The sequence below is a fragment of the Mesoplodon densirostris genome, chromosome 7, assembly GCF_025265405.1.
Source record: "Mesoplodon densirostris isolate mMesDen1 chromosome 7, mMesDen1 primary haplotype, whole genome shotgun sequence".
Taxonomy (NCBI): domain Eukaryota; kingdom Metazoa; phylum Chordata; class Mammalia; order Artiodactyla; family Ziphiidae; genus Mesoplodon; species Mesoplodon densirostris.
Window position 1 is genome coordinate 96,379,010 of NC_082667.1, and position 15,300 is coordinate 96,394,309.

Genomic DNA, 15,300 nt, shown 5'->3' on the forward strand with positions numbered 1-15,300 from the left:
TAGTGAATCAGAGTACATGAACTTAATTAAATACTTGATGCCTATGTTTGTAGCACCTTTTCAGTAGGTGTGTTGTTATTTCGTTAATATAAAACATACAAAGCCTAACAAGGCTCTCCAATGCAAATACCTTGAGGTCATCTACTTGCATGCTGTTAAAGTTAGAATGAGAAACAGAATACTAAATAGAATGTATTGAAGAAAAGGGGTTTGTGACTATAGAAATGATAACAGGATAAGATTATTAAACCATAGAGTGGATACCAAAGATTCAGTTAGAAAATAAACTAATTCTGTTCTGAGGTCAGTTCCCTGTTATTTTTTGACATTTTTTTAATGTGTTGAGTGTTCCTTCTTTCTTTATTCTGTGCTTTATTCACCATGTTCAGATTCTGAGAGATATACTATAATGAATGCTCTAGTCAAGTGCTGATTTTATTTATAACTAGAGCTTTACTTTCTTGTATTTAGCAAATCAGGCAATCTAGAAGAAAATATGTAGGTTTCCTTTATCTTGCCTTTAAAGCCTAGAACTCTTAGTATGGCCTAAGCCATTGGATTTCTACTCATCTCCTCCCTTTTTCCCATTTTTCCACCTATTTCTCCATTCTTTGAAAAATATTTATTATGCAGGCAGAGTGCTTTTTAAAAAAATGTAAATTGGGTCCTTTTATTCTCTTAACGTTTAAAGGCACTGAAAATAAAATTTGCACTCCTTACCATGGCCTATACAGTTGCACATACCCTGGCCCTTGCCTACCTTTCTGACTTGAACTGCTCTTCCTTTGCTTACTCAGGCATAAGCGTCTTTTAATTCCTTAACTGCGCCGGTGGCTTACTATTGCATATGCTGTGTTCTCTGCATGTCAGACAGATCTCATTCTTTTAATGTTAGCTTAAATGTAACCTTTTTCAAAGAGACCTTGAGCCCTCAATCTGAGTTATCCTTTCTCAGAATACACTCTTCCTCTGCTCTATGGCTTCTGCCACAACGTGTTAACCATCTCCTCTACTAGACTTGACTTCCATTAAGACAAGTGCTCTGTTTAATTCACCTTTCTAAAAAAATACCTAGCACCACATACAGATCCTAATGCATAATTGATTCTCAGCAAATACTTAGAGAAAGAATGAGAATGCTTTCCCCTTCTAACTCCCTGGCAGTTACACAGGGCCCCAGAGGTCCACAGATCAAAATCATCTACACCACCGGAGTCCAAAAGTTTCATTTTAAAATTCTGCATAGAGAAGAAGTTCCAAATTGATTTTAAGCCTGCTTTTACTTTTCTTTCTTGTCCAGAGCCATTAATCTAGCCTTTGCCTCTAGCTTCTTTTCTATCAGCAAGTGGAAATGAGGGACTATTACTTTTAGACCAATGCTCATTGACTTACCTTTTTTTTTTTATATATTCTTCAGGTTTAGGAAGTAAACAAACTGTGTATCTCTTTGAGGAATTCAGCACTTTCAGCTAGAAATACACAATTGTGTTTTTATGATTACTTTTTATTTTCAAAGTTTATATATATAAATTGAAATCTAAACTTTCTATAACTTGAGAAGGGGGATTAATTTAAAGATTATCCTTGACAAGATAAGTAAACATCAATCTGTGTATGGTTCTAATTTACTGGTTAATATTTACCTTTTGCCTGTAACATGGATTTTAATCAACAGAATGACTATGTGGTAGAAACAAGTTCGGTTGGGACTGTGATGAATGGTTTATCACATCTACATGGATGCAGAGATCATGATCAATTTATTATTAATCTCATAAGGGGGCTGGGTGGAAATCTGAACATGAAGTCACGTCTGGAATTCACCAAAGAGGTAATACACATTTAAAGCCTATGTTTAGTCAACATTTTTTGTTAATTTTCATTGATCCTTGGTATAGAACTTTAAAATTTTGAAATTATGCATTTAATACAATAATAATGCATTTATATACAGATCTTCCTCGAATTATGATGGGGTTACATCCAGATAAACCCATCATAAGTTGAAAATATCCTAAGTCGAAAATGCATTTACTACACCTAACCTATCAAATATCATAATTCAGTCTAGCCTGTCTTAAAGTACTCAGAACACGTACATTAGACTACACTTGGGCAAAATCATCTAACACAAAGCCTATTTTATAATAAAGTGTTGAATAGAATGTAATTTCTTGACTGTTAAACAGAAAGTGAAAAATAGTATGGTTGTAAGCATATCAGTTGTTTACCCTGGTGATTTTGTGGCTGACTGCCCAAGCTGCAGTTTGCTGCCACTCACTGCCACTGCCCAGCATCACAGGAAGGTATCTTACCACATTATCACTAGCCTGGGAAAAGATCAAAGTTCAAAGTACGGTTTTTACTGAATGCGTATCACTTTCGCCCTATTGTAAACTTGAAAAATCTTTAATTCGAGCCATTGTAAGTTGGGGACCGTCTGTATAAGTACATAGGTACATATATACTTATTTTCTCCTTTGAACTAGTGTGTAATATTTTATGATATTAAAATTTTATAAAATAATATTTAATAGGCTAAAGTTCTGACTATACCTTTTTTGTTAGATATTTTTGATACTTAGCTATGTAAATAAATATAATTATTTTATTAATTTTTAATCTTAAAATAACATATTTTTAATCATTTTTTTTTAACCAGAAGAGTTTTAGCAGTTAGGAATGCTTGGATGGAGTAATCATTATAAATCTTTTCTTTATTAAATGCAAATGTATATTTCAGCCACGTTTATAAAACTAAATTCTACATATTAAGGAATTTCTTCCTATTGGCCTCTGTTGAAATAATTGAACACATATTCCTTTGGATTGGCTCCAACATATTTTTCTGCATTTTTATCCCTTTGTTTCATTGATATCACCATTTATTGCTTTCTCTGTTCTGGTTTTCTTTCCATGGCTGTTCTGTTGCCTCTGTTACCAGATGCTTCTCATTGCTACCACTCAATGTCATATTATATGCTGCTTTTAAGCAGAAATTTTATTGCCAAAGTTTAGAATAAAGCTGTTGAAGAGTGGCATTAGGGGCTAACTCTCTGCTGTGTATCTGTGCAGATAACAGTTTTTCGTGTAAGAAAGAAGAACAAGTTGAGAGCAGTGGTAGTGACAGTGGAATGTTCAGTACCAAAATGTACTGGAAATGAAAGGTCTAGGAGTCCTACATTGTACAATTTGTAATTTAGTGTTCATAAGAATTCAGTTAAAAGTTGAATATATTTATACAACATATGTGTGAACCAGATGACTTTTATTTGCTTAAATGATCATTCAGAGAGTAATGTTTCAGATAAAATGTTACTATAATTATTAAGGATATTAGGTAAGTTTAGTGCATGTGAAGTTTTTTTTTTTTTTTTAATAAGATGATTCTCTTTGGAGCATTTACTTTAAAGAATTAAAATTTCACATACTCTGTTTGGAGCACTGTATATGAAAATCTTTCACAACTTTTTCCTCTTAAGGTTTTTACTTGGGCACGAGAATCTCCTCCGGACCCTCACAAACCAATGGACACCTACTATGACTCCAGTAGAGGACGGTTAGCATCTTATGTGCTGAAGAAGCCAGAAAACTTGACTGCTGATGATTTCAGTAATAGCCAAACTCTTCCAGTCATTCAGACTCCTGACATGCAACGAGGTCTAGATTATTTCAAACCTTGGTTAAGTTCTGATACTAAACAGCCATTTATTCTTGTCGGACCAGAAGGATGTGGCAAAGGGTAAGAATAGAAAAATGTTAATCGAGGTGCATATTGTGGATTTATGCTTCTCTCCTGTTTTAAAATGACTTAACAGCTTTTGTTACCTTTTTTTTTGGTTAAAGTAGCATTTACATTTTCATGAAGGACTCTTTATTGTCACTACGTGTAAAGATAATATGACTATAGAGAAAAATATGTCCTTTTTTCTGCCAAGTTATGTGTTTTCCAATGGAATTAGAAGAAGATACTCTGAAAAAGAATCTGTGCGTACAATCATAAAAAATGAATATCTGATGTACTCGCAAACTACTATATGCTGTAGTTATAAAAAATGAATCTTGAAGTTAGCTACTTAAAAACAGCTTTTAATTCAGTGGAATTCAACCTATTTTTAGTGCCTTCTGAGTGTAGTTTTTTGGAAATAAAGGAAATATGGATTATTATTTTCACATTTCTAGTAAGACTTAAACAATTCTGTAAAGTCATAGTAATTTTTTTTTTAACTTGGAGGACTTAATATTTTAAAATCTTTCCTTCAACTGTGGGGAAACAATACTTTTTATGCATACTTTTTCAAACTGAATTATTTCTGTGAACTGTGAATTTTTTTTTTTTTTTTTTTGCTGATAGAGTCCCAAGAATACCTTAAAATATGAATTATTTTTTTTTCCAGTCTAAAATTTAGAAAGCTTACCTTCATAGCTATGGATAGTTATGGAAACCATATATATTTTTACCACTTTTCCCTTAAACATCATACGTAATTTAGAAACTGAAATATTTAAAAATAGAAATTTTGTATTGAATATAAAAAGTATTTTATTGGTTGCATTTACGAAGTCAAATGTTTTATATCTTTCTCAGGATGCTGCTCAGGTATGCCTTTTCCCAACTCCGGTCCACTCAAATTGCTACAGTTCACTGTAGTGCACAAACTACTTCTCGGCATCTCCTGCAGAAACTGAGCCAGACTTGCATGGTAATCAGTACTAATACTGGTCGAGTGTATAGACCAAAAGACTGTGAGAGACTTGTTCTGTACTTAAAAGATATCAACCTACCCAAGCTTGATAAATGGGGGACCAGTACTTTGGTAGCTTTCCTGCAGCAGGTGGGTCTTATCACTTGAAGTGTTTTGATATAATTGGAAACAATTTAATTTCATTAACTCTTCTTATAGATAGCAAAGCTGCTTTCCTTTTTAGGGCTAGTTTTACCTAGCATGTGTCATGGAAATTAAACTCTTGAAGCATCTCACACTTGTTCCAGGGCTACTTTCTTTGATCTTCCTCCATCTAAAAATTAGTATTACATCCAGATGATATATGACAGGAGTAAAAACAACCTTTACCCCACACCATTTACCTACCCTTTATTCCTAAAAAATGGAGGAAAGCAGAAGCTGGGGATGGTGCTGGAGCTGGGGAAGTTTTTGCTTCATTCTTTTAGGTATGCATTCTTCTGAGAGCAGTTAGACTTCCTCAGTCATGCTTCAGTCACTGTGGAAGATTTTTTTTACTTTATGTGATTTACATCACATTAGAAACTCTAAATTCTAAATTAGAGCTTAATATACTCATATTGGTTCACATTTTGCTTTCTATATAACTGCAGAATATAACAAAATATTTATAGAAAAAATATTATCCTTATATTTTTCCTGATTTCTTTCACTTTTTATAAATTTAAACATTTTTTTTTTTTTTTTTTTTTTTTGCGGTACGCGGGCCTCTCACCGCTGTGGCCTCTTCCGTTGTGGAGCACAGGCTCTGGACACACAGGCCCAGCGGTCATGGCTCACGGGCCCAGCCACTCCACGGCATGGGGTATCTTCCCAGACCGGGGCACAAACCCGTGTCCCCTGCATCGGCAGGCGGACTCTCAACCACTGCACCACCAGGGAAGCCCACTTTCACTTTCTTTTTTGATAATTGCTGGTGGATTTATACTATCACCTGGATTTTAATATTTATTTGAAAAGCATTTTAAAAAATGAGGATAATTCAGCTAACATTAATTGAACAGAGTCTTTTTAAAATTAAAAAAAATTATTGGAATATAGTTGATTTACAATGTTGTGTTAGTTTTTGCTGTACAGCAAAGTGAATCAGTTATAACTATACATATATCCACTCTTTAGATTCTTTTCCCATATAGGTCATTACAGAGTATTGAGTAGAGTTCCCTGTGCTATACAATAGGTCCTTATTAGTTATCTGTTTTTTTTTTTTTTTTTTTTTTTTTTTTTGCGGTATGCGGGCCTCTCACTGTTGTGGCCTCCCCCGTTGCGGAGCACAGGCTCCGGATGCGCAGGCTCAGCGGCCATGGCTCACGGGCCCAGCCGCTCCGCGGCATATGGGATCCTCCCAGACCGGGGCACGAACCTGTATCCCCTGCATCGGCAGGCGGACTCTCAACCACTGCGCCACCAGGGAGGCCCTAGTTATCTGTTTTATACATAGTAGTGTGTATATGTTGATCCCAATCTCCCAGTTAATCCCCTCCCCCATTTCCCAGTAACCATAATCCTCTGATGATGATTGCATTTGGAAACAATTGAATTTTATGCAGAATATATCATGATTAGAAAATCTTAAGCATAAAACACTTAAATATATTTATTTTCAAATAGGTATTGACATATCAAGGATTTTATGATGAAAATTTGGAATGGGTTGGTTTAGAAAATATTCAAATTGTTGCTTCTGTGTCAGCTGGAGGAAGACTGGGAAGACATAAGCTTACTACCAGATTTACGTCTATTGTTCGTCTTTGTGCTGTAGAGTACGTATCATTGTATTAAAAGATTTTTTTGACTTGGGGAGACATACATTGCATTTTGTGAAAGGTATATATTAATGATATTACTTCAAAATGTAGAATATAAAAATAGTCAAACTTAAGCTCTGATGTTATTTTTTTCCTATCCTTCCTAAACTGTAGGCAGTGATTTAGGGTGATGAAGGCTTTAATCAATACTTGTTATATATTAGAAATAAAACAGAACTGCTTTGTATTGTCTCTAAATGTCAGTCTCAGGAATCTGAATGGTGGGTTTTAGATTTAAATGTTTTATGGGTTATTTAAAACAAAAATACAATCAAATTCTATATAGATAACTAAAAATATAGTTTAAATTTTAACGAAGTAGAGTTAGGTCATTTAGTGGCTTATCATATTAATCGTAACATACCCATCCATCTCCATGGTCCATAATTGTTACATGGACTCGAATTTTATGATGCTACATCCTCTGTTATATTTTGCCTTACAAAATCTTGTTTTTGTGCTTTCATGATAAACTACCCCCGTCTATTAACATTCTTCTTTTAGAAATGTTACAGCAACCAATTAAGCTGTACCGCAATAGATTTTGCTTAGGGAGAAACAGGTTGATTTTATTTGTTGCTTTCTACTTCTGTAGTTCTAAGGTGGATTACTGCTCTTTGTACAGACTATACTTAATTCAAAATACTTTTTCTTAAGCAGAATTTTCCTTTGGCCCTTTCTAAAGATCAGTGGTCTTTTAAACAATTATGTTTTTAAGTAATTTCATTGGAATCCTCTATTAGAATCCTTAGTATTTGAAAACAGATAATTAGGGATCTGATTTAGTTGAAGTAACAGTAGGGACTGTGAGCCTGGCCTTAGCCCTTGAGTAAACCTTGGACGTATTTAGGCCTTACAATTTGAAAACCACACAGTTTGAAAACCATTGCTATAACTTAACATTAAAATAATAATTTAGGGGACTTCCCTGGTGGTCCAGTGGTTAAGACTTCGCCTTCCAATGCAGGGGGTGCAGGTTCGATCCCTGGTCAGGGAGCTAAGATCCCACGTGCCTCGTGGCCAAAAAACCAAAACATAAAACAGAAGCAATATTGTAACAAGTTCAATAAAGACTTCAAATATGGTCCACATCTAAAAAAATCTTAAAAAAGAAATAGTTTAGAATGTTGATTTATTTCAACTTCTTATATGCTTTTTTTTAGTTACCCAGAAAGAGAGCAATTACAGACAATTTATGGAGCATATTTGAAACCAGTTCTACATAAAAATCTGAAGAATCATACTATTTGGGGTTCTTCATCAAAAATTTATCTCTTAGCAGGATCTATGGTACAAGTGTATGAACAGGTATATATTCACTTACATTGTAGTTTTCATGTCTATTGGTATTACTCCCAACGGGCTACCTTTAATCCTGATTTGTGTTGATGCTCAGCCTTTCTTTTCCTGTCATTTATTATACTTTTCTACTGGAGAGTGACTCTGTGAGGATAGATGCTTGTGTGTGCATTATTCATTATTGTATCTTCTGGCATAGTTTCTTTTTTTTTTTTTTTTTTTTTTGGCTACTGGCATAGTTTCTAATAGACACCCAATAAATATTGAATGAATAAATCAGTGGGTAGATGGTCATTCTGCTTTGATTTCAAATTTAGCTTATTTACAGTGGGGTTCATCTTCTTTCCAAAACTAGATCTTTCTCCTGACTTCTATCAGTTTCTGTCTTTCAGGCTTCAAACCCAAGAGTAGTTCTTGATGTTTATTTCTTTCCCTTTATCTGTGAGGAAGTGTCTAAAATACTCTGATAAAGTGGGGTGATACTTGAAAATAGGCATTAAGGATGCAGAAGATATTTATTGAGTACCTTCTCTTTCCAGTGCTAGTTCTAGGGATACAAAGATGACTGAGTTACTATTCCCTAGAAATGCACAGTCTAATGAGGGACCTGATCATATAAATAAACTATTAATACAGTGTAATAAGTCTATCAGTAACAATATGCACCAGTTACAGAGATAGCATGGAAGAGGGAGTGAATAGCTTTGTTGTGTGTGCTAGATTTTCTATTTTTTTAACATCTTTATTGGAGTATATAGTTGCTTTACAATGGTGTGTTAGTTTCTGCTTTATAACAAAGTGAATCAGCTATACATATACATATATCCCCATATGTCCTCTCTCTTGCGTCTCCCTCCCAGCCTCCCTATCCCACCCCTTTAGGCGGTCACAGAGCACCGAGCTGATCTCCCTGCGTTATATGGCTGCTTCCCACTAGCTATTTTACATTTGGCAGTGTATATATGTCCATGCCACTCTCTCATTTCGTCCCAGCTTACCCTTCCCCCTCCCCATGTCCTCAAGTCCATTCTCTACATATTCATCTTTATTCCTGTCCTGCCCCTAGGTTCTTAAGAATCATTTTTTTTTTTTTTAGATTCCATATATATGTGTTAGCATACGGTATTTGTTTTTCTCTTTCTGACTTACTTCACTCTGTATGACAGACTCTAGGTCCATCCACCTCACTACAGATAACTCAATTTTGTTTCTATTCCATTGTATATTTGTGCCACATCTTCTTTATCCATTCATCTGTCGATGGACACTTAGGTTGCTTCCATGTCCTGGCTATTGTAAATTTTAAGAGGAGATGAAATGTGGTCTAAGTTTTGAAAAATAAAGAGAAATTCACAAAGTGGCTGGAGGTGAAAGAGGGTCTTCTTGGGTAAAGAGAATAGCATGTGAAAGTTATGGAAGTGTTTGTGGAGGATGCTTTTTATAGTATTGGAGTAGAAGTGGGGAAAGATAAAGCTATGTTTTTCTAAATTAATTCAAATGTTAGGCAGTCAAGGCCAGAATAAGAGCAGTAGCTCCATCCATAGAGAGGAAGGGAGAGGCTCTTCTCTTGTTGGTTATATGTTGAATTGTGGCACTTTGATTTGTTAAAAGTTCAATGATTTCTTGAACATAAGATAGCTCTGTGGGTCCCACCATTATAAAATGGGTCTGTCTTACACCCATAAGCACGTTGGAATTATAACTACCATTTTATAAAATTTAGGTTAGCTTTCCTTGAATTCCTTTCTTTAGCAGGGCTTTTAAACCTTTCATTTTATTTTTTTCCATGGACCTTTGGCAATTTGTTGAAGTTTATGAACAACCTCTCTTAGATAATGTTTTTAAATGCATAAAATATAGAATACAAGATAACTGAGGAAATAAGTAATATTGAAATACAGTTCCAGCCACTGGTAGAAATTGACATTCCTATGAATTTAAGGTGACTGAAAAATTTATAGCCTGATTATATATTTAAGAGAGTAGACAGATCATTTACTATATTTTTTTCAGGTGCGGGCCAAATTTACAGTTGATGATTATAGCCACTATTTCTTTACTCCTTGCATCCTTACCCAGTGGGTTCTTGGCTTATTCAGATATGATTTAGAAGGAGGTAAGTTTTGCTTTTATGATTTCAAATCACTTATCTCTCTTTAGAATGTCATATTGTATGTGTGTGTGTTTATACTGTATATTATATTTGTAATAGACAAATGAGTATTGTAATTATAGTATTTTAAAAATTAAAATGTTAATATTAAATTTAAACATGATATTAAAATTATGATATTTTATTATGCTTCCTCTCCTAAAGTATGATTGTCACTATTAAAACTTGATTTGGGAAAAAATGTAATTGTTATCCTTTGTAGCTAAAGCATGTTTAATATGCTCTTGGGGATTGATATTTTTATTGAACAACTAGAGATTATAGTGTTTAACATATCCTTTAAAGAATCAAAAAAGTTTACCAACTCATTAACAAAATGAATTTTAACTCTTTTTCCCTTTATTCTATTTATCTGATGCCAAAATAATGGTATGTAGATTCTCATTCTCTATTTCTTTCTAATATTTTGTTGAAACAGACCATTTTTAAATCATTGGAATTTTATTATAATTAAAGAAAATTTTGCCTTTTTAGGATCCTCAAACCATCCTCTAGATTACGTATTAGAAATTATAGCATATGAAGCGCGGCGCTTATTTCGTGACAAAATTGTTGGTGCAAAGGAACTTCATTTATTTGACAGTATTTTAACATCAGTGTTTCAAGAAGACTGGGGCTCAGATGTACTAGACAATATGGCAGGTAATATAGTTACAGAGCTTATGTAAATATATAAAAGTTATGAGAACTTTCAGTTTTTTTCTTACCTATAGCATGATTTCATATATCTAAACAAATGAAAACTTTGGATAATTTATATATGTATTACTGAATCACTTTGCTGTAGAGTAGAAATTAACACAACATTGTAAATCAACTATACTTCAGTAAAATTAATTAAAACAAAACCCCCAAAACTTTGGATAATTTTAATGTTTTTACTGTAAGAGGATGCTCTGTTTTCTTTGCTAGATTTCAATAATTATGTTCCAAAAAAAATATGAGGACGATAATTATTTTCTTGGAAACGGTTGTTCAGACCATAGTGTTTAACATTTGCAATTCAAAATTGTATTTCTTGAAGGACTTTTACTAATAAAAATAGCCATATATGTGTGATATTTAAAGATCATAGTGAAAATCCATATTGGATTATAATGAACTTTCACTTGAGAAAGTGACTCATTCCTGTCACTACTCATAACGTCATTAGCACAGAACTTCTTATGTACCCTCTTATTAGCTTCACCCATTATTATGATAAACAAAGCAAAGCACCAGTCAAAGGAGCTATGTTGCATTTGCAACTATTACTGCTTAATGACCAATTTGCATTATGAAATGCTGTGGGAGTGATGCATATCAAATGAAAATCAACATGTTGAAAAGGCCTTTGACAGAGGACGACTATAATATGGAACTCTTTCTTAATAAAACTGCTTTCAAGCTACAAAATGAATTTCTATTCTATTAGAGTGTAAAGCAAGCCTTCAAAAATATTTCATATAATACATTATATTGTATCTTTCTAGATTTGATATTGGTTTCAGGGTCATAATGATGTAAGCCAAGGGGAGTCTTGAAGGTGAAAAGGATATTAAGATGGATAGAAGGAATTTTCTAGGTGCTGCTTGAGTTTTAGAATCAGGAAATAAGTTCAAAAGAACCTAAGACAGGATGAACTGCTGAGAGAAGCCTGTTAATAGTTCAAAGTCGGCTTGATTTTGAGTGAGGTTTTATGTCATTGTGGCGTGTAGTTTTCATGGCTTAGCATGGAGAGGCTCTTGTTCTAAAATGCTGCCATGTTTCTCAGTTTAAAAATTGAGTTAATAGTGTCTTGTCTTGCAAAGAAAGTGACATATCCTTTGGGCATTAGATAGTATTAGTGTCTTATCTGAATTATCTAGAATTTGCTATCTTTTAGAGTCTCCTATGTAGGACTCAATAATATTTTTTTCTCAGTATTTTACTTTTTAATGAAGGGTTGTATTTTTTAAAAAATACAGGCTTGATATATGTTAGATCCAGGCAAATATGATTTTCACATAGTAGAATATTAAGAAAAAATTATTAAGAAAAATTTTGGATGCTTAAAAATTTTAAGTATCCAAAATTAAATTTTTAATTTTGGATACTGAAAAATAAACTAGATACATTCTTGTGCTTAAGAAACTTGTAATCTAATGGCAGATACAGATGTGAAAGTCCTTGCTTACAATGATAACTATTGCTAATATGTTTAGGTGCCACAAAAATTTATGCAAATGGATGGTTAAAATGGTAAATACAATAGAGCATGAAGTGTTTTACAATTAATATAACTTTTATGAATATATTTGGGATAAATGCTGGATATTAGGGGTGTAGAAGAATAGAGACTAATTCCTTTTTGAGGAAGTTACTTTGAAATTTTTTAAAATAAATTTTTTATTTTGAGATAATTGTAGATTCATGTACAGTTGTAAGAACTAACAGAGAGAGAGCACATGTACTTTTTACTTGTTTTCCTTCAACTCTGGCAAAAATAGTATAATATCACAACCAGGATATTGACATTGATACAGTTAAAATGGATCAACTCCTCTTCCATCCCCTGGAAACCACCCATCTTTTCTGTGTTCAATTTTGTCATTTCAACAATCTTATTTTCAATCAGAATAATTCTCTGGAGATAGATGCAGGCTCTTGAGTGTTTCAGTAGTTTGTTCCTTTTTATTGCTGAGTAGGTATTATATTTAGACATGCTACCATTTCTTTCACCATTTACTTGTGGAAGGGCATCTGAGTTGTTTTCAGGTTTTGGCTATTAAGAGGAAAGCTGCTATAGGCATTTATGTGCAGGTTTTTGTGTGGAGATTTTTGTTTCTCTGAGATAAATGCTCAGTAATGCAGTTGCAGGGTTGAATGGTACTTGTATGCTTAGTTAAAAAAAAAAAAAAAAAAACCTGGCACACTATTTTCTAGAGTAGCTGTATTTCAGTTTACATTTACATCAGCAATATACGAGTGATCCAGGTGCTCCACATCCTTGCCAGCATTGGGTGTTGTCAGTATTTTTTTATTTTAGCCATTCTGATAAGTGTGTACTGATATGTCATATTGGTTTTATTTTGCATCTTGCTGACAGCTAATGAAGTTAAACATCTTTTCATATGATTAATTGTCTTCTGTATGTCCTCTTCAGTGAAATGTCTCTTTGTGTCTTTTGTCCATTTTCTAATTGGATTTTTTTTAATATTGAGTTTTTAGAGTTCTTCCTGTATTTTAGATACTATTCTTTTGTCACATATGTGGTTAGCAAATATATTCTCCTACTGTGTAGCTTGTCTTTTCATCTTCTTAATAGAGTCTTTTACAGATAAAAAAGGTTTTAGTTTTATGAAGCTCAATTTATTAATTTTTCTTTTTAAGGATTTTTTGGTGTCAAGTTTAAGAACTCTGTCTAGTCCTAGATTTTGAAGATTTTCTCCACCTTTTTTTCCTAAATATTTTATAGTTTTATGTTTTAAGTCAGTGGTCCATTTTGAGTGAATTTCTGTGTAAAGAGTGAGACTTAAGTCACGGTTCATTTCTTTGCCTATGGTTGCCCACTTGTTCCAGCACCACTTGTTGAATAGGCTACCCTTCTGCCTTGAATTGCTTTTGCACATTAGTCAAAAATTAATTGTGTAACTCTGTTTCTGGGTTCCTGATTCTGTTCCATTGATGTATATGTCCTTCTGCCAATACCACACTGAGTTGATTGCTGTAGCTGTATAATAAGTCTTAAAATTCGATTGACTGATTCCTTCTTTAAAATTGTTTTAGCTATTTGCCTTTCCATATAAATTTTAGAATAATCTTGTATATATAAAGAGCGTTGCTGAGATTGTGGTAGGAATTGTATTAGTTCTGTATATTGGTTTGGGAAGAATTGACCTCTTTATTATGTTGATTTTTCCAATCCATGAACATAATATATTTGTCCATTTATTTAGATACTCTTTGCTTTTTTTCATCAGTGTTGTATTGTTTTCAGCATAAGTCCTATAAGGTATTTTGTTAGATTAACACCTAAGACTTTAGGTTTTTTTTGAGCAATTACAGGAAATCAAACTGTATCTTAAAGGATACAATTAAGTGAAGAAGAGGGGAAGGGCATTCCAGACAAAGGAAAAAGCATATGCAAAGAATCAACGGTTTGAGAAAACTGGGGTATATATTGGAGTACAGAGGGAGATAAGAGATTCAAGCAGTCAGTTGAGCCAAATTGAAGCCAAATTGCACAGGGCCTTGATTAGGAAAAGTTTTTTTTTTTTTTTAAGGCAGTGGGAAGCTATATGTGATATTGGGTGCAGTGGTACTATCAGATTTTGTTTTCGTGTTTGTTACTCTAGTAGCAGTGAGGATATATTTGATGGAGTAAAGGCATGTAACAGGGATATGAGGTAGGAGGATGCTGCAGTAGTCCAGCTGAGAAATGATGAGACATGAAGATAATGAGTTCAGTTTTATGCATGTGTTTGAATGTTTGCAAGCTTTTTGAGTGTCTTTTGGGAACCTACATAAAGTTTATCAGTTCTGTGAGGGCAGAAATTATGTTTGCCTTATTCATTACTTATCTCTAACAGGAAGTACAATGTTTAAATACAGGTCTGTGATAGATAAGTGTTTAATGAATGAATGCATGAGTTATATGTCATTAAGCAATTGGAAATATGGGACTAGACTAGAGCTGGGAGACTTGCCTAGAGATACGTAGTGAATCGGTTTTTGGTGTATATTTAGATAGTTGATAATCTAATCCACAGAATAAGATTAAATAATTCCAGGGGAGTATTTAGAATTAAAGCATAACAGGCTGAATTTGGATCCCAGTGAAAATAAAAATATAAGGGATAAGTAGAAAACTGAAAAGGAGTAGTGGTTGTGGCTTGCTGAGCATGGTAATATAGATTCAAGGAAAAAAGCTCCATTAAGGAGATGCACACAAGTCATATTGGGATAATGACTACAAAGAAGGTTTGGATTTTGCAATTAGGGTAGCATTGTTGTTCCCAAATAAGAGTTTAGTATAGTGGTTTTGGCAAGTAGAAGATAATGTGAGAAATATGATGGAGAAGGAAAGAAGAACATGAGGTAGCTTGGGGTCTAGGGAAGGTAGGACTGTTGCTGAGTGCAGCATATGACAAGGAGGATACTGATGGAACAGTCTCCCAGAGGAATTGGGAGGCGAAAGCTTCAGTAGAATGGTGAACAGATTTTCCTTGTGTGGTAACAGGAACACTGCTGTAGATAAATTTAAGGGAAGTTTGTGGGATTTTTATTTTCTAATTAAAATTTGGTTAATTTTTCT

At 33.6% G+C, this 15,300-nt stretch overlaps 1 protein-coding gene across 1 annotated transcript in view; it reads left to right on the plus strand.

The window, feature by feature from the left end:
- Positions 1-15,300, plus strand: part of DYNC2H1 (dynein cytoplasmic 2 heavy chain 1) — a 384,236-nt gene that overhangs the window by 83,578 nt on the left and 285,358 nt on the right. The window contains exons 41-47 of the mRNA XM_060105577.1: positions 1,676-1,831; positions 3,483-3,742; positions 4,589-4,835; positions 6,357-6,508; positions 7,717-7,861; positions 9,866-9,968; positions 10,500-10,667. Coding sequence (XP_059961560.1) covers positions 1,676-1,831; positions 3,483-3,742; positions 4,589-4,835; positions 6,357-6,508; positions 7,717-7,861; positions 9,866-9,968; positions 10,500-10,667 — 1,231 coding nt within the window. The remainder of the gene's footprint in view (positions 1-1,675; positions 1,832-3,482; positions 3,743-4,588; positions 4,836-6,356; positions 6,509-7,716; positions 7,862-9,865; positions 9,969-10,499; positions 10,668-15,300) is intronic.